The following is a 19224-nucleotide window of genomic DNA, read 5'->3' as shown; positions in this document are numbered from 1 at the left end:
AAGCCCTAATGAGCCACTGCAATTGACATGGGCAGAGTTCTTGGTGCAGTTCAAGCGCAAGTTCTGCTCGGCTCAAAATCTGTTGGAGTTAGAGAATAAGATTTTGGCATTGACGAAAGGCAGCATGTTAGTTGATGAATACACTAATAACTTTACCGATAAGATGGAGTTTGCCTTGCGTATCGTCCCAGACGAGCTGAAAAAGGTGGACCGGTATGCGAAGGGACTCCCATGGGAGTACGAGGTGCCAGTACGTCAGGCACATACTCTAGAGGCAGCTATCTGGGCTGCCAAGTTTGTTGAGAACATGATTAAGGGGAGAACCACCAACAAGGTTGAAGTTGGTGAGAAGAGAAAGTTTGAGGGAACATCTGTTTCCGGTAAGAAAAGCAAATTTTCGAAATCTGATTCGAAAAAGTTTGGTGGAGGAAAAGGAGGAAAGATTTGGCATTTTGCCAATGAGTGTCCGAACAACAAAAGGATGTGTTTTGGTTGTAATGAAGAGGGGCACATTTTGAAAGACTGTCCGAAGAAGAAGGAGGCAGCTAAGCCCGACATTCCACCAAAGCCGAAGGCGAGAGCCTTCCAGATGACACTTGAGGCTGCGAAAGATGAAGCTGATGTCGCTTCAGGTACCTTTCTCGTAAACGAATTACCTTCTCAAAATTTGTTTGATTCTGGAGCCAAGTACTCCTTTATTTCACATGAATTTGGTAGAAAACTAGCTTTGCCTGTTGACAGACTAGATAATGCTTTATTAGTCGAAGTTGCTAGTGGCAAGTTTGTACCTGTTAGCCATCGTATGAAAAACATCTTAATCGACCTTAATGGGAAAAAGTTTCACGAGAAATTATTGTCTATCGAACTTAATGGTTTCGACATCGTTTTGGGAATGGATTGGCTTAGCACCAATGATGCCGAAATTTTATGCAAGAAGAAGATAGTTAAAGTAAACCCACCTGGGAAAGATTCGTTTATGGTGTATGGGGACAAACGCAGAGTTAATTCTGGAATCATTTCCCTAATGAAAGCCAGAAAGTGTTTGACCAAGGGGTGTACATCATATTTAGCATTCGTGATCGATGCTAAGAAGGAAAAGATGGTGATGCAGAGTATACCAGTGGTGTGTGATTATCCGGAAGTATTTCCCGAAGATCTTCCTAGATTACCGCCTGATCGACAAGTGGAGTTCCGTATTGACTTGTTACCAGGAACCACGCCAATAGCAAAAGCACTGTATCGATTAGCACCGACGGAGATGAAGGAGCTGATGATGCAACTTCAGGAGTTATTGGACAAAGGTTTCATTAGACCTAGTTCATCACCCTGGGGAGCTCCGGTGTTATTCGTTAGGAAGAAAGATGGAAGTATGAGAATGTGCATTGATTATAGAGAGCTGAACAAGGCAACAATAAAGAATAGATATCCGTTGCCGAGGATTGATGACCTATTTGATCAATTGCAAGGTTCGAGCTATTTCTCGAAGATAGATCTAAGGTCAGGATATCATCAACTGAAAGTAAGAGAGCAATATATAGAGAAGACTGCATTCAGAACACGATATGGACACTACGAGTTTTTGGTTATGTTGTTTGGACTAACCAATGCTCCGGCAACATTCATGGATTTGATGAATAGGGTTTGTAATCCGTTCCTTGATAAATCTGTGATAGTGTTCATAGACGACATTCTAATTTATTCGAAAATCCAAGAGGAGCATGGCAGTCACTAGACATGCACACAAAAACCGGTTTGGGCTATAGGATCCGATCCGATCCGAAAACCGGATTTGATCAAAACCGGTTTTGACCGAACCGGATCGGATTGAACCGGCCACCGGATTGAAACCGGATCGAGACTTCGGATGCGAATCGGATTAGACCCTCGGATCGAGAACCGGATTTTGACCGAACCGGATCCAAAACCGGATTTTTTTTGTTACCGTTAAAAAACAGGAAAAATTCAATTTTTTTTTTTTTTTTTAAACTAGCCGTTAGAACTTAAAAAAAATGGATACTTTGACTTTTTGGCACTTCTAAACACCTATATATACCTTTCATTTGCTACCTTTCAATTTTACACAAAAAATTTACTACTTATTCTCATAATACTCAAAAAAATGAGCTCGAGAAATTCAACCGCGGGTCAAGATTCGGATGCAACGGTGGTTAAAATCATACCAACCACTCGGAGTAAAGAAGTGTGGGAACATTACGATTTGTGTTTGTTGTCGAACGGGAAGGAAAAAGCGAGATGCAAGAAGTGCGGAATGTTTTTGGGAAAAGATGGCAATAGCACGTTAAGGAGTCATACAACAAAAACTTGTCCGGCTGTAAAAGGTCAAAGCAATCCAAGTCAACCAAATATTACTCCCGACGGGTCGATCTTCATTTACAACAATGATGACCTTCGTGAAAGCTTTTGCAAGTTCGTGATTAAAGAGGGCTATCCTTTCAACCACTTCGACAACCCACGATTAACAAGGATTTTGCGGGAAAAAATGCAACCGCAATACCGGCAAGTAAGTCGCACTTCTCTTAGACGTGATGCTTTAAAGTATTGGGATATAGCCAAAAAAGATATGCAATTGGGATTTTTAAATATAAAAACTGGTGTTTCTTTAACCTGTGACGTTTGGTCCTCCGCCGGTAGTTGTCCCAAACGCTATCTTTGTGTCACGGCACATTGGATAGATCCCTCTACTTGGGTAATGAACAAACGAGTTATTGCTTTTGAACTTTTTGCGCATCCTCACACGGGGGCAAGATTATTTGCAATTTTAGTAAGCGTTATAGAGACTTATAATTTACGCGACAAAATCTTCTCTATTTCGTTTGACAATGCAAGTAACAATACCGCCGCGGCAAAAAGATTAATTGCAAAATATAAACCTATTTTGGATGGCTCGTTTTTTCATACTAGATGTGTTTGTCACATTATTAATCTTGTGGTACAAGATGGTTTAAAAATGATAGATTCGATGATTGAAAAATTCAAAACTGTGTTAACTAGAGTTTTTGGAAAAAATAAAGCTACAATGGAAAAATATCGAAAGTTTGCCATTTCCATTAACGTAACTCCATATAGTCCTCATTGGGATTGTGACACTAGATGGAGTTCAACATGCATGATGTTTGAAAGTTTGACACGTCAAAGAATCGCTTTGCAATTATTTTACGACACAATTTCAAAAGGAAAAAACCCGGTTTCGGATTATGATTGGGATTTGATGGAAGAGTTTGTGGAAATGTTAAAAGTTTTTAAACAATCAACCACTTTTCTATCAGGTGTGTATTACCCTACAAGTCCGTTGTTACTAAATGAATTATGGTTGATGTCCGCACAATTGGAACGTTTTGAACAAAGAAGTGAAATATTTGTTTTGGTTACGAGACCAATGAGACAAAAACTAGTCAAATATTTCAAAGAAATGCCACCACTTTTTACTTGCGCCGCAGCATTAAACCCATGTATCAATGTTACGGGTGTAGAGGCTTTGATTACCAAAATTGCTATGTCTTTAAATTTGCACAAAGATAACTCAAACTACATCCGTAACCAAATAAACATTTTTAATGATACTTTTACTAATTTTTTTTACATTTACGCTACAAAATATGGCAATATGTCAAACACTTTTGCAAGTGTAACCGACTCTACTAGCGGTGCATCGGGTAGTGGTGGGGGTCGAACGGATTTTCATATCGACCTCTATAACTACCTTTTGGAGGAGCAAAACAAAAGAGCACGCACATTAACGCCTAGTAGCGAACTTGGAATTTATATGGGTTCAAACTTTTTAAAATTCATGAGTGCACCACAATTTAAAAATTTGGATCTTTTGGCTTGGTGGAGAGAAAAGGAAGCACAATTTCCTATTCTCTCCGTCATGACCCGTGATTTACTAACCGTCCAAGCTTCCACGGTAGCTTCGGAATCCGCTTTTTCTTTTAGTGGAAGAGTTTTATCAAAGTTGAGGACGAATCTTACCCCGGTTGCGGTAGAGGTTTGCGTTTGCTTGAAGGATTACTTGGATTCTGTGGAACGTATACAACACTTGGCATCACTAGAAGGCCCACTATCACAAAATGTTGAACCGAAGATCATGGATGAAGAATATGCACAAGGCTTATCAACACCTCCGGAAGACGAAGACGATGACGATGAAGTCGAAGATGAAGACGGGGATGAAGAATATGGCATTGATGAGACCCCTAGTTACTTGTGTGGCGGTTGAAGAATAATTAAATGAAGGCGACACGAAGTGGAAGACCACAAAAACTATTTCCATTTGGCTAAATGTTATAACGCCACTTTATTATTATTATTTAACTAGTTTAAAAACTCTTTCTAATTCGACGTTTGATGTATGTTTTAACTATTTTAATGTACCCATGTTGCATTTTGTGTTATAGTTGAAGTCCAAAAAATGTGTATTTAAAAAAAAAAATAGAGAAAATCGGATCGGATTTCGGATCGGATCGGATCCGGATCGGATTACACCGAATCGGATGCGGGGCTCGGAAAACCGGTCAAAACCGGTTTGAAACCGGTTCGGATTAAATGCTGAATCGGATTGGGCGTGACATAATCAAACCGGATCGGATCGGATCGGATCGGGTCTTTGTGCATGTCTAGCAGTCACTTGCGAGAAGTGTTAGAAGTCTTGAAGTAGGAGAAGCTGTATGCAAAGTTCTCCAAATGTGATTTTTGGATTCGTGAACCAGGAAGGGATAATGGTTGATCCAACGAAGATTGAAGCTGTAATGAAGTGGGAACAGCCGAAAAGTCCCACAGAGATCCGAAGCTTTTTAGGATTAGCCGGATATTACCGAAGGTTTATCCAAGGCTTTTCTTCGATTGCTACTCCATTAACAGCTTTGACCCACAAAGGAGCTACTTATGCTTGGAATGATAAGCATAAAGAAGCATTTGAGAAGCTAAAGAAGAAGCTATGCGAGGCACCGATACTTTCTCTACTCGATGGAGTTGAAGACTTCGCTGTCTATAGCGATGCGTCTGGGGTTGGATTGGGTTGTGTTTTGACCCAAAGAGAAAAGGTGATCGCATATGCGTCTCGACAGCTGAAGGAGCATGAAAAGAATTACCCGACTCATGATTTGGAGTTGGCAGCGGTAGTTTTCGCTCTGAAAATATGGAGGCATTACCTCTACGGCACGAAGTGTAAACTTTTCACTGATCATAAGAGTCTCCAATATCTCTTCAATCAGAAAGAGTTAAATATGAGGCAACGACGCTGGCTAGAGTTACTCAAGGACTACGACTGTGAGATACTTTACCATCCCGGTAAAGCTAATGTTGTTGCTGATGCTCTCAGTCGGAAAGTCAATCTTGAAAGGAAAAGGCCAAGAGCGTTGAGAATTGAAGTTGTCTCAACTATTTTGGAAAGTATAAAGAAAGCTCAAAGCGAAGCTTCTGAGAAGAATGACCGAAAGGAGGAACGTTTGGGAAAACGTTGGTGTTCGGTGTAAACAGTCATGGACTGAAGTCAACAATTGTGGAGAGTATAAAGAAAGCTCAAGAAGAAGCTTTAGAGGCCATGAGCGTTGAGAATAGAAGTTGTCTCAACAATTGTGGAGAGTATAAAGAAAGCTCAAGAAGAAACTTTAGAGAAGAATGATCGAAAGGCGGAACGTTTGGGTAAAACGTTAGTGTTCGGTATAAACAGTCACGGACTGAAGGTGTTCCAAGATCGGATTTGGGTACCTAAGTCCGGAGGAATTAGAGATCTTCTGATGGAAGAAGCTCACAAGACCATGTACTCGATTCATCCGGGTAGCACTAAAATGTATAGGGACCTGAAACCCTACTACTGGTGGCCGACGATGAAGCTTGATGTTGCAAAGTATGTGGCCGAGTGTGTGACTTGTGCGAGAGTCAAGACACAACATCAGAAACCATATGGGAGTTTAGAGCCTTTACTTGTGCCTATGGGTAAATGGGAAGACATTGCTATGGATTTTGTCACTAAACTACCCCGAACAAAGAATGGTCACGACATGATTTGGGTGGTCGTTGATCGATTCACTAAGAGTGCACATTTCATAGCAGCCAAGGAGAAACGGTCTATGGATAAGCTTGCGAATTCTTATGTGAAGGAAATTGTGAGGCTTCACGGTGTTCTGTTAACGATTGTATCGGATCGTGATAGCCGTTTCACCTCGAGATTTCGGAAAAGTCTACAAGAGGAATTGGGTACCAAGTTGTGTTTAAGTACAACTTACCATCCGCAGACTGATGGTCAGAGCGAACGAACGATACAAACACTTGAAGATATGCTGAGAGCATGTACCCTGGAATTCCAAGGTAATTGGGATGAACATTTACCTTTGGTAGAATTTTCCTACAATAATAGTTTTCACTCGACCATAAAGATGACACCTTCTCAAGCTTTGTATGGACAGAAGTGTCATAGGCCGTCTTGTTGGCTTGAGGTTGGGGAAAAGCAGTTTATGGGACCGTTTAAAGTTCTTCAGCGGATTGAGAACCAAGCTTACAAGCTCGAACTACCAGAAGAACTGAATGGAATTCATAACACTTTTCATGTGTGTTATTTAAGGAAGTTCACGGGAGAAGTTCCCGACATGATTCCACTTTCGGAGTTGAGAATCGATGAGAACAAAAGGTTGATTGAAGAACCAGAGCCAATTGTTGACCGAAAGACTAAGAAGTTATGACGCAAGATGGTAGAGTTAGTGTTTGTCCGATGGAAACACACGAAAGGGCCGAATCTCACCTGGGAGACGGAGAGTGACATGATGGGTCGCTATCCGCATTTGTTTGTTGATGTGTGATTCCGGGGACAGAATCATTCTAAGGTGGAGATAATTGTAACGCCTGTGTTTCTGGGCTTGTCATTAATGTTGATATAATAGTCTAGGTTAACCTTTGTAACCCGTTTTGAAATAATAGAAGTGTATTATTTGAGTATTATGTGTTTTGTGCTTAATTGCTTAATTATGTGATTTGATTAATTAAGAATAAAAATAAGATTCAAAATTTAAGTGTAAAATAAACTCAATATCTTTGCATAAAGATGTAGTGGTCGAAACAAGGATTCCGAAGATATAAAGAATGCCGAAATCCGAGTTATAACGAAGAAGTTATGACCTGTCGAAGTTTCGCGACAGAACCGGCAACACTGAATGACGTAAAAAGTGAAATTTACGTTAGAGTGATATTTAGCCTTAGTGATATAAACGAAAGTCGTAGAGTTCATTAAACCGAGAGCGTGCATAAAGAGAACGCCCAAATCTGACTTCGTATGAGGAAGTTATGATTTTTCTAAGTTTCGACTTAGCAGTATGCATCCCGAATACTCGATTCGAGATCGAGTGATCGTTGGTTGAAACAATCTAAAAAAGAATTGAATATCTCGTTAATAGCAATAGCGATAAAAAGATAGGCGAGAACGGACGTCGGATAAAGAAGTTATGAATTTATAACGAAGTTTTCCTGTCCCGGCCTACTAAAAATAAATAATAAAAATAAATTCAAAATTAGCCGATGGAGTCTAAACGAAAGTTGTAGAGCGTAGTCTCACCTACGTGTGAATATAAAGAACGTCGAAAACGGAGTTCGTATGAGGGAGATATGAATTTTTGAAGTTTATTAAATATTTAATATTTAATTTTAATTCCAACTTCCGATATTATCCGAAGGGGAGTCACCGGACTCATCCGAAGTACGCCCAGCGTACTAGCGTACGCCCAGTGTACATCGAAGCATGACGAACTTCGCACTCGAGTTCTTCGGATGACGCATGCCATGACGATTCGGAGGAGTACGCCCAGCGTACAGGCGTACGCCCAGTGTACGTGCGAGGCTCAGCCTCTATAAAAGGGATGCGAGGGCAGCCAACTCCAATTGCCAAATTTTCTTCTCTTTCTCCCGTTTTGCATCGTTTTGCGTTCCAGAAGTATCCCAAAGCCCCGGTATCATTCCCGAGCCCCGAAGCAAGTCCCGAGGTCCCGAAGATCCCGAGAAGTAAGATTCCCGAGCCGAAGCTCTGCCCACGAGGAACTCGGTTTTTGTGAAGATCTTCTAGATCTGCCGAAGAATACTACTTCTGTAAGCCGTAGTGCTGTCCGATCATCTTCTGATCAAGTGAGTGTGTAGTTACTTTTTTCTAACACATAATTATGAAGTATTTTATACGAAATACGTGTTATGTGTATATTTTGTTGTTATGTGTGTGAATGTATATTCACTTTCTTCTATCTTATAGATTTGATTATTTCTCTATGAAATACGTGTTATATGTGTGCGTCTCATCTGTTATGTGGAAAATGTATTGATTAAGCATGCTATACAGGTTTTAAAACTATGTATAAAAATGTATATTTTATCTACTAATATGTTGGGTAGAACATGGGTAGAGAGTTGGTGTGTAATAAACAGATGAGAGGCCTCGATGTTGTTTTGATCCAGTCATCTAGCGGAATTTAGATGACGATCACGGACTTTTCTAGACAGTCCAGTGGAACGCTAGCAGACTCATAACCTGTAGGTGTTAATGAACTTGGGTGTTCATTCGCTGTATTCCATCCCCTCATGGTTGCCTTATTTGACTTATATTGCTGAGGAACCCCCGAAGCATGTGTTGTCGCCCCGATGAAATATTCTTAGACTAAGTCCCTTATGTTAGTTGTCTTAGGGACGTAAAGTGAGAATAACGGGAATGGGTAATTGGGTTATTGTTGGTTGGTGGAAATTAAATATAATTATTTATTGTGGGTTGAAAACCCTATATGCTCACCAGGCTTCCAAGCCTGACCCACTCAGTTTATTTGTATTACAGGAAGTGGCGCAAGGGCATAAGATGGATGAACCATCAAGTGGTTTTGTTTTCAAGTTTGTATATGTATATATTTGTTGAATGACTTGTAATGTTATCGTTTATGCTTTATGGTCTGTATCGGAACATGACACCCCGAGTTTTGATTATATAATGAAAATACATTTCTTTTATGAAATGCTTTGGTAAATATTATTTTATCATACTTTGTTTTTGGGAACAAATTCCACAACTCTTTCAAATCAAAAAGATTTTGTCACACCCCCAAACCAAGGATGGCGGAAACGTCCGGGGGTGGAGGACTTCATGTAGAGTATCACAACAACGAGTATAATAGTGCTCAGAGTAAATACAACCATCATAAATATAATTTAAAATGTTACACCAAAGTATATGTTTACATGATTCAAATCAATTACATTATGATACAAAATGAACTGTTTGACGATTTATCGTCCCATCCTCAAAACGTGGTTGATTTCCTGTTTTCACTGAATTCCTGAGAATACAAGTAGTTTGAAAAGTGTCAACACAAAGGTTGGTGAGTTCATAAGCTTTTGACAGTAAGAGTTTGAAAATCGATCTTTGTAAGGAGATGTATGTTACTAAGAAAAATCCAATATTTTCCTTATAAAAGTTATGTAGTCCTAAATACCAGGACCGAAATGAACAAGTATTTGTCATACTTAAAGATATAATTGTGGTTTTAAATTGGCGTAAAACCCTTTCTGATTTGAGAAAAATCCCGTAATGAATGGTGTGTAGTCTTAAATACCAAGACTGAAAATATACAGTAATATCTGTAATCGATATAAAAAGTGACTTTAAATCGACATAAAACCCTTTTTGATATGAAGACGCACAAGTATTTTTCCATACTTAAAGAAATCTCAGTGAGCTAAATCGACATAACTCGCTAATTTAAAGTTAGAACCCATAAATCTTATGATTGTTAATACCACATGTGAGCTATCATAACCATACTTGACATAGACGGCCTCGTAATACGACGTTCTTCAAGCGTCGCCATTAAATGACACTTGTCACCACAGACCTGCCGGTCTAGCTGTTGCAAGCAGCTCTGGTGTGGGTTTGTCAAACCCAATATAGATCTATACACAACTATCACGTTCTCCCTACAAGAGACTCTGGTTACAATTTACATGACTTTTTGACTTTGTTACTTTGGAAGTAACCCGAAGGGAATGACTCACAAATTTATTCATTAACAGATTTACGTGAACTAAACTGAAAACCTTTGGTAAATAAGTTTGAGAAGTAAATGATGCATAAACTATACCTATTATAGTTTATCCAAAACGTTTGTAATGTATAAGAATTCTTTTATGAAAATGCCTTAATGCTATGAATCCATAAACTATGCTCATTATAGCTTAATATACGTGTTCTAAATGAATGAATAATCTTATCATGAATGACTATGTTTCAGTTTATGATGATAAACTAACAAGGAAACACATTCAATATTTAGAACTTATCGTTATACACTTTGCTCAACATAATACAAAGTGTTATGAAAGTTATAAGTTGTTAACAAATTTTCAACCTTTCTACACTGTTTTTGAAAAGTCATAGAAAAATCATACGAAGTTGAAAACTAAATCCGTAAATTCTGAGAGTTCCCAAAATGTGTCCAGTTTACTCATAATTTTTATCATGATTTTTAATGACCTCCAACTTGGGTGGAAAAGTCCATAATCACAGACTGGTCCGGATTGGTGTTTGAAATGATAGGCAGTTTTGTAAAAATCACCATAAATTGTAGAAAAATTGTATGGAGATGTGCAAGTAGTCATTTTAAAGCTAAGAACTGGAACTACTTACACCTAAAACAGTTTTTCAAACAAAAATGTTTAAGTTGTCCAAAATAGTCCGTGAATGGAGTCCAACTTTTCTGATGAAAGCTGTTAGAAAAATTTAGTTATGTTCTTGGTGTTTTAACTTGTATTCCCCCCCCCCCCCCCCCTAAAAACTTAAGAAAACATAAAAATGTAGGGGTATGAACTCACCTTGAGTGATTTCAGTAGATGGATGTTGAAGAAGAGAAGTGTTCAACCCAAGAATACTTGAAGAATCACTTGAAGATTCGAAGATCTAACACGATTATGATGGAGTTTGTGTAAGATATCCATGATTTGAGTAGAAAGAAGTGAAATAATCATAAGGAGAATGATTTTTTCTTACCAAATATGGAGGAAAAACCCAAGATCAGCCCTTGAATCTCGAATTCTAGAGAGAGGAAGTGAGAGAGAAAAGAGTTTGATATTTTTGGTGAAAAGAGAGAAAATGAGAGAAGTGAGGAGAGAGGAGACTTTTCTAGCCTTTGACCAATTGTGTGGTTGGAAAAAGGTGGAAAAAGTACAATGAAGTGACTAGGTAAGGGCTGATGGGGAATAGTGACATGGAGTGGGTATGAGAGGTTGCTTGTGTCATAAAATAAAGGAAAGTCAACACTACACCTTTATACTTCACCCACTCTTTTGGATAAGGTTTTATCCTAAAAAAAATATGATAATTTAATAATTATGGGTCCTTATATGTTAAAATAAAGTTTTGGGTGAAAATCCCGTGTTAAAACAATTAAAAACGGGCCTAAAACGCAACATTGGTCGAAAACCAGGAGAAAAGAGGCTTCCCAGCGAGACCTCTCGGTCCTGACCGAGGTTTGGTCCTCCTGAGGCTGGGTTCGGTCCCTAATGCTGCTAGGCGCGAAGCGAAGGGGGCGAGGAAGCGAGAGGCGAAGGGTCAGTCCGAAGGCTCGGTCCGAAGGGTCAGAAGCGAACTAGACCGAGAGCACCATGATCCGAAATGGACCGAAGGTTCGGGTTCGGGTGTGGCATGCGAGGTTCGGGCCCGAGAGGACCTTCGGGTTCGGTTCTTTGAGTGAGGTTCAGTTCAGCAACCTTTGGCTCAGAAGGGTTCGGGTCCTAAGAGGACTTTCGGGTCCTAAGAGGGGTTTCGGCTCCTTAAGTCCGTTTTTCGCGTAGACTTCCGTTTTTGGGCTGTTTTCGCCAAATTCGAGGGTCGGAATGCCCCGAATGATCATAGGAAGTTGAGAGAGATTTCGAGAGAGATTTGGGAGAGATTTTACATTCTTGGAGAGATTTCTCATACAAAGAGATATTTGGGAGAGATTTCACATTCTTGGAGAGATTTCTCATACAAAGAGATATTTGGGAGAGATTTCACATACTTAGAGAGATTTGACATTCTTGGAGAGATTTCTCATACAAAGAGATATTTGGGAGAGATTTCACATACTTAGAGAGATTTGGGAGAGATTTGACATTCTTGGAGAGATTTCTCATACAAAGAGATATTTGGGAGAGATTTCACATACTTAGAGAGATTTGGGAGAGATTTGACATTCTTGGAGAGATTTCTCATACAAAGAGATATTTGGGAGAGGTTTCACATACTTAGAGAGATTTAGGAGAGATTTGACATTCTTGGAGAGATTTCTCATACAAAGAGATATTTGGGAGAGATTTCACATTCTTAGAGATATTTCTCATACAAAGAGATATTTAGGAGAGATTTCACATACTTAGAGAGATTTGGAAGAGATTTGACATTCTTAGAGAAATTTGGGAGAGATTCTCGATAAGAAGAGATAGAGTGAAAACGATTGAGAGCGGTTTCGTGTGTGACGAATGTGAGTGTCCGACTTCGCAATGCAAGGTCCGTAAGCCCCGTTAAGCCTTGTTTAAGGATCTTGCATACTCCCGATGAGTATGCAACATTGTTTTATCGGTTTGGCTCGCCACGTACCACAATTTTAGGTTAAGGAGATCTAGATGTACGCACTTTTCGATTTATGATCTCTCATTAGAATAACGAGTTGTTTAGAAATTACATAACGTAAACTCTAGTACCTATGGGCAAATCGAGTTGACCGGTTTGACTTCTTGACTTTAGTTGACTTTGACTTGACCGAAAATTGACGGTTGTCACATATTTACTCTGAAATTATTTTAAAAGCATAAATGAAAATCGGTCTTTTCTGGCCGAGATTTTGGGGATGTCACACTAGCTATGATGTTCTGGACTTAGCTATTGACATGTGTTGTGCTCTTACTCGGTTGACGCTTCATTTTCGGCGACGTGACGTTTTGACGTGTGTGAGGCGGTTACGTCAGCGGTGTCAGGGATTTTTGCAGATCCCGCCTTTTTTCCCTTTTTATTACCCTGAATGGTTTCTCCTTCTAGCTTCTTTATTGCCTTTTCGTTCTCCTTTTTCTTCTCTCTTTTTGTTTTGCTATGGCTTCTACTCCAAGCTTGATCCCTACTGCTGCCGTATTCGACACTCTTCTAGAGGCTTTTGGCCTCACCCCTGCTGATGGAGTGGAATTTCCTGTTCCGGGTTCGTTGATCACCCGTCCTCCTGTCGGGAAGGCGGGTGTTTATCTGAAAACCTTCGACGATGGTCTCCGTCTTCCATTGACCGACTTTCAGGAAGAAATACTCCGACGCTGTGGGTGTAGCGTGCAAATGTTAACTCCCGGCGCCATTCACAAAGTGGTCGATTTTGAGATGATATGTCGTGCTAACGGCATCATCCCCGATTACCTTGTTTTTAAGTATTTTTTCTGGTTTGCCACCACTAATGACAAGTGTAAAGTTTTGGAAGAAAGTGATTAGAAAGCGAGTGAAAAGTTTCAAGCCTTGTGGATATGAGTTTTTCACCTTTCAAGCAACCTCCAGGGGGTATAAAGTTTTGGACATGATGTATGTTTCATTAGATCTTGCTAATTCTTGAGTTTTTGTGCATATTGGTCCCACAATCTTGGCATATATGAGCATGGCCTACTCTAGACCAAATGAGTTGTCCTTTCAGATGTTTTTGAGTATTTTGTAGTCATAAAAATGCGATATTGGCCCCTTTCTCCTATCCATGCAAGGGTTATGAAGCTTGGGTTTTGAGTAGTAAGTTAGGGTTTAGATTTTGAGCACTTCTAGTTATGCAAAGTCATATAGTTGGAAACTTTATGATTTAAGAGGTTATTTGGGGCTAGATCTGAGTTCTAGACATAAGGCCTTAATGGAATAAACACTTAATGAGTAGAGTGAGAACTGATCGAGTATGCAGGGGGTACCTAGAGGTACATAGTGCTTACTAGGTTGGAGCCCCGTAACCTGGGGAGGAATCCACTACGCTATGTGTAGTGATTGAGTACGAAGGGTGTACTCAGCCTGAATTGAGCTTTGACTTTTTGACTTTTGACTCTTGACCTTTGACCATGGGCTTGACCAAGTTTGACTAAAGGGCATTTTGGGTAAACTGAATAATAGTTTGAGATTGGTCCTTATTTTTGTATAGGTGATTTGTTGAGGCAGTATTTGGAGCAGTGACCTGTTAAGCTATTTTTCAGACTGCGAGGTGAGTTTTCCTTACTGTACTTATGGATCGAAGGCACCAATGTTGTCCCATTAGGTTATGTATTGTAGTATACATGATATTATTATGGTTTAGTTATCTGTGAGATCTGTATGATTATTTGTTTCTGTTCTATGATTTACCTGTTGCATATGTCGACATAATGCAATTTGGGTTGAGGCTTTACTGCTATGTGCGTAAGCAAACATACCAGGGCATTCCAGTCCTATGATTGATTGGGTCGAGAAAATCTAGTCCTATGACTATGGGCCAAGGGTAATCCAATCAGATGATTGTGGACACGGGGGTAATCCAGTCCGATGACTATAGACCCAACATGCATCATTGTATATGTTCCGTTGTGTGAGATATTTTGGGGAACTTACTAAGTTTGGCTTTTAGTTTGATTTTATGGTTTCAGGTACTTCAGAGGACAGGGGAAGGGCAAAGGCTTGATCGTGCACATTATCTTGAATTTTATGTGTTTTTATGATTTTGGAATACTCTGATTCATGACATTGACTTTTGAGAACTTGTTTTGTAAAACTTATGGATTTTTTGAATGATTTTTAAAAATGAAAATTTTGCCTTGATTTTTGGGATGTTATATAATTAGCTTTTCGTTTTGTTCACATTTAGCTAGCTTTTTTTTGTACATATCTAGGCAACGAACTTGTTGAAAATGTTCACATATGTGAACACTTCCAACAAGTTCGTTACCTAGATGTGTACAAAAAAAAAAAAACAAAATTACCCATATGTGAATAAAACGAAAAGGTAATTACTCAGATAAGTCAATTTTCATTTCTAGAATGACACGTCACATCATTTGTGTGTGCTCCACCCATATAGAGTTGAGTTTTCTCTCTTTTGACAAAATTTCGGTATTGTATTTTGTAACCTGACAATATAAATTCATTTTTTATAATCTTATATCTCTATTAGACTTTTATTCATCACTTCCAACATGAAAATTGTTGGCTGATTTTTGGAATTACCCTTCCTTACACGATGAGGTATAGGAGGGAGTCTCTTGTGCAAGAAGGAAACCTAAAGAGTTTCTTAAGGCTATGTGGTATCAACACGCGTGAAAGCCATTCCACATCATCCTCTATACATCTTCACAACTCATTTACTATTGATGGGGGTGGTGTTCACTAGTGAACAACTAGTGAACAAGAGTGAGACAGAAGAGAGAGATAGAGAGAAAGAAGAGAGAGATAGAAAGAAACGGTTTTGATTGAGTGTGAGAACTAGTGAACATCGTTCAAACAAATAGAAGTTTCTTAGAGATCATGCAAGGACACTTCTATCTAGTAATTAAAGTTCAAGTAGGAATCTAAGTACAATGATATATATATATATATATATATATATATATATATATATATATATATATATATATATATATATATATATATATATATATATATATATATATATATATATATATATCGAGTATAGGGTATTGATTATGAGAGCAACTACCAAGGAATTACAATGTTTTGAGCAATTTTCTGTGTTATAATGAAAGTTTATTCCTAAATTTCTAGTGTTCATATTTTGTGTTATCAAAAACAAGCAAATATTATAAATTAAGAAAACTGAAAATAGCAAAGTTTAACGGTTTAAAAATTGGAGAATTGCATTCCATTTGATAAAAAAAAATACACTATAATTTATAAATGTAAATTTATGACCCATGATCACAAGCTTTTCTTTAATTATAAGAACAGAAGGGAAACTCATGTGATTAATTAATTATTTCCATTATAGTAGACATATATGCATTGCTGCAAGCACATTTGCGAACCAGAGTTTATGAACTAGTTTGGTTGTATAAATTGGGAGCCAATCGAGGTGAGATGAGAACGCTAAGCGGAGTAGCTTTAGAGGTTATCATCCCTGGGTAGTGTTCGCTCATATCAGTAGGTTCTCCGGTTGGAGTTTCAAAATCAAAGCCTTGCAATAAAGTGGCGAGTGTCAATTGCATAGACTGAACTGCTAATCCTATTCCAGGACATGTTCTTCTTCCGCTGCTGAATGGAAAGAACTCATACGACTGACCCCAAACATCAATGTCCTTCTGAGTCGTCAAGAATCTTTCTGGTTTATACTCCTCCGGTTGGGGCCAAAACTCTGGATCACGTTGGATGTTCCACAGGTTGACCATCAGTCTCGTCCCTTTCTTAACTTTGTAACCCGCCACAATGCAGTCTTCAACGGTCTGGTGAGGAGCAATGATTGCACCCGGTGGGTATAAACGCAGTGATTCCTTGATGACGGCGTTAAGGTAGACAAAGTTCTTTAAATCTGATTCTTCCACTACTCTCTCCCTTCCAACATGTGTCTCGATTTCTTCGTGGGCTTTTTTTAGCACCTCAGGGTGATTCACCAGCAAAGCTAGCGTCCATGTTAGAGCCACCGTTGTTGTGTCTGCTGCGCCTCCTATAATCGTCTGTTCATACACATGTACAAACCAACAAATTATTAACTATCTTCAATGGAACATTTAGGACATGAACTTTTATTATATCTATGTGTATGTATAGCTATAAGTATATATCAAGAAAGACTTAATTACCGAGCATGTAGCTTTCACAATTGTTCCTTTATCGAATACGGAAAGATCCTTGTCTTGTTCGCTATTCAAACGGGTCAACAATGAGGCAACGAAAACTTCGTCTTTAGGATCAACAGGCTTCCCGGAACTCATCTTTTCTCTCTGCTCCTTTATCCAATCTTCCATGATCACGTCGTATTCCTCAGCAGTTTTCTTTACCTTTTTCTGGAAACTGAAATCCAACCATCTTAACCAAGGAATCACATCACCAACCACCACAGTCCCCAGTTCATGGACGTAATCCTTGATAGTGTTCTTCACATGATCACCTTCTTTATCACCAGTCGTATATCGTCTCCCTGCTATCATCCTCAGAACCACATTAAATACCAACGTCTCAAACCGTTTCTCCATTTCTTCGATGATTACCTTTCCCGTAGACCCTTTGCCTTCCACCCAAACTTTATATAAATCGCTCATCAAGAAATTCACTTCGGAGGTCCGGACATGTGAAAGCATCCGAAGACGGCTTGGCGAAAGCAGGTCAAGCACGGCTATCTTTCTCAAGCCTCGCCAGTAAGGGCCATAAGGAACGAATCCAAAGCTCGCAAAATTGTAGCCGAGCATTTCAACTGCGAGTGATCTGGGTCTGTCTGCAAACGCCTTGTCGTTGGTGGTGTAGCACTCTCTCGCCATTTCTGCACTGTTGACTACCAGAGCTTCATGAGCACCAAGATTCAGAGTGAAGATTGGTCCGTACTTCTTGCCCAGGGTTGCAAGTACTCTGTGAGGCAGCCCGCCTTCACCGCCAAGAAGATGAAGGTGTCCAATTATTGGCCATGCCCCCGCCGCCCGCGGAGGTGGTTTCACATCTCCGCTCTTTTTCGTAAGCACGAAACGGAGGAATAATATGAGAGACAAGACCCCAACAATTATTGCTGTAAATATCGCAGGGAAAGACATGGCTTATGGTGGTCACAACTATTATGCAATCAAGACTATTTAATGGAGAGGACGCTTGCTTTTGAGTGTTGGAGGGTTATTTTATTTTTAAAAAATAGGATTAGTTGGGAAAATTCTTGTCAAAATTGGGTACTGGACTACTTACTGGTCCACAACATCATGCGACGGTTCTATAAAAATAATAGATTTGATATCTTAATATTTTATTTTCAAAGCCTCTCAATCACACAATAGTGCAATACATTACCCTAATTAAAAATCACTTTACTATTAACGAAAATAAAATAAATAAATATGATGTTTGAAGGGTAAAAGATAAAATAATCAAGTATAATAATTAGAATTGATGTTGTTTTGATTGAGAATCATTGTAATATGTTCTCCGTATGAATTTTACATAAAAAATCCTTATAATTAATAGGAAGGGAGATGGATCGATGAGACCTGAAAAAGAAATCAAAGAATAATACAAAGGTGCTACTATATATATACTCTAGTGTTAGTTATAAAAAAAAACATCTATAGTTAACTTATTACTAAAAAATATATTAATAAGAAATAAACCTAAAAATAATTTATAAATGCAGAATATCGAAATTTGTTGACCAATCAAATAAAATAAAAATTATATGTTTGGTCGAATGTATCAAACTTGACTATGAAAAGCATCAAAATAAAAAATGCAGTGTACTTTGTCCAACTGTGCAGATTGTCAAGTGGACGGATGGATTTTACAATAATCATATTCACTAAAAATACCAATCCATAATAAATAACAAATCACCTCATTTTCGTTTATAATATAAAACCATCAACACAAAGGTACTTGGTTTTTCATAGCAACAAAGTTTGGATTCCAATAATGTTTTTTAAGACTACAAGTATCATTTTATACCAGATCAGCTTTAATATCGTGCATGAAGTAAAACTTGCACTTTGAATGTTTCCATTTAACTTCATTTTCAACTAAATACACCAAATCAAAGTAGTTCCAACATGTGGCCCTCTCATTCCATCCTTTATTAGCTCGTTGTCTTTTGTTACATTATTTCACGCTGTGTACTTTCTCATTAACAAGATTTAAACCATTATCAGTGACACCACGAGTGGTTTCCTCAACAAATGTATCATCCCACTAAACAAAGACATTACAAAACCATTAGAAAAACATTAAACTTGCTTACATTTGAATCATTACATAAACATCACTCGAGTTTCATTTGTAGAGGTTTTGTTCACTCGTTCTATGAGGAAGATGATGGGGTACATAATTTTTATGAATCAAAAAGTTTATTTTTATAAGGTCTTTAGAGTTTACAGGGTGCCGATTAGAATAGAAGATAATAAGTGTAACACCCAGACATAAGATATTTTCCTTTTAGACTCAAAGTATTGTTGTAAATTTGGTCCTTACACCATGCGTACTTGGGGCATAAGCATGACATAATTCATTAAAAATGAACGCAGAGGCATGTGAGTATG

At 38.6% G+C, this 19224-nt stretch overlaps 1 protein-coding gene across 1 annotated transcript; it reads right to left on the bottom strand.

The window, feature by feature from the left end:
- Window positions 1-15966: 15966 nt before the first annotated feature.
- LOC111876228 (demethylepipodophyllotoxin synthase) lies at window positions 15967-17777 on the bottom strand. Its single transcript, XM_023872764.2, has 2 exons — window positions 16801-17777; window positions 15967-16674 (listed from the first exon to the last, which is right to left on the bottom strand). Exons 1-2 carry the CDS (start codon window positions 17740-17742, stop codon window positions 16036-16038), a joined length of 1581 nt encoding a protein of 526 aa, XP_023728532.1. The 5' UTR covers window positions 17743-17777; the 3' UTR covers window positions 15967-16035.
- Window positions 17778-19224: the final 1447 nt, after the last annotated feature.

Source organism: Lactuca sativa, chromosome 1 (assembly GCF_002870075.4).
Source record: "Lactuca sativa cultivar Salinas chromosome 1, Lsat_Salinas_v11, whole genome shotgun sequence".
In the NCBI taxonomy this organism is placed as follows: Eukaryota; Viridiplantae; Streptophyta; class Magnoliopsida; order Asterales; family Asteraceae; genus Lactuca; species Lactuca sativa.
Note: the sequence above shows the minus strand (reverse complement) of the source record. Positions and strands in the feature narration are given on the sequence as shown.

What these genes read in the sequence shown, in the direction of transcription:
- LOC111876228 (XM_023872764.2), bottom strand. Translation starts at nt 17,742, where the DNA reads ATGTCTTTCCCTGCGATATTTACAGCAATAATTGTTGGGGTCTTGTCT. An exon ending in TTGTGAAAGCTACATGCTCG is followed by an intron (nt 16,675 to 16,800) that starts GTAATTAAGTCT and finishes GTGTATGAACAG; the next exon opens with ACGATTATAGGAGGCGCAGC.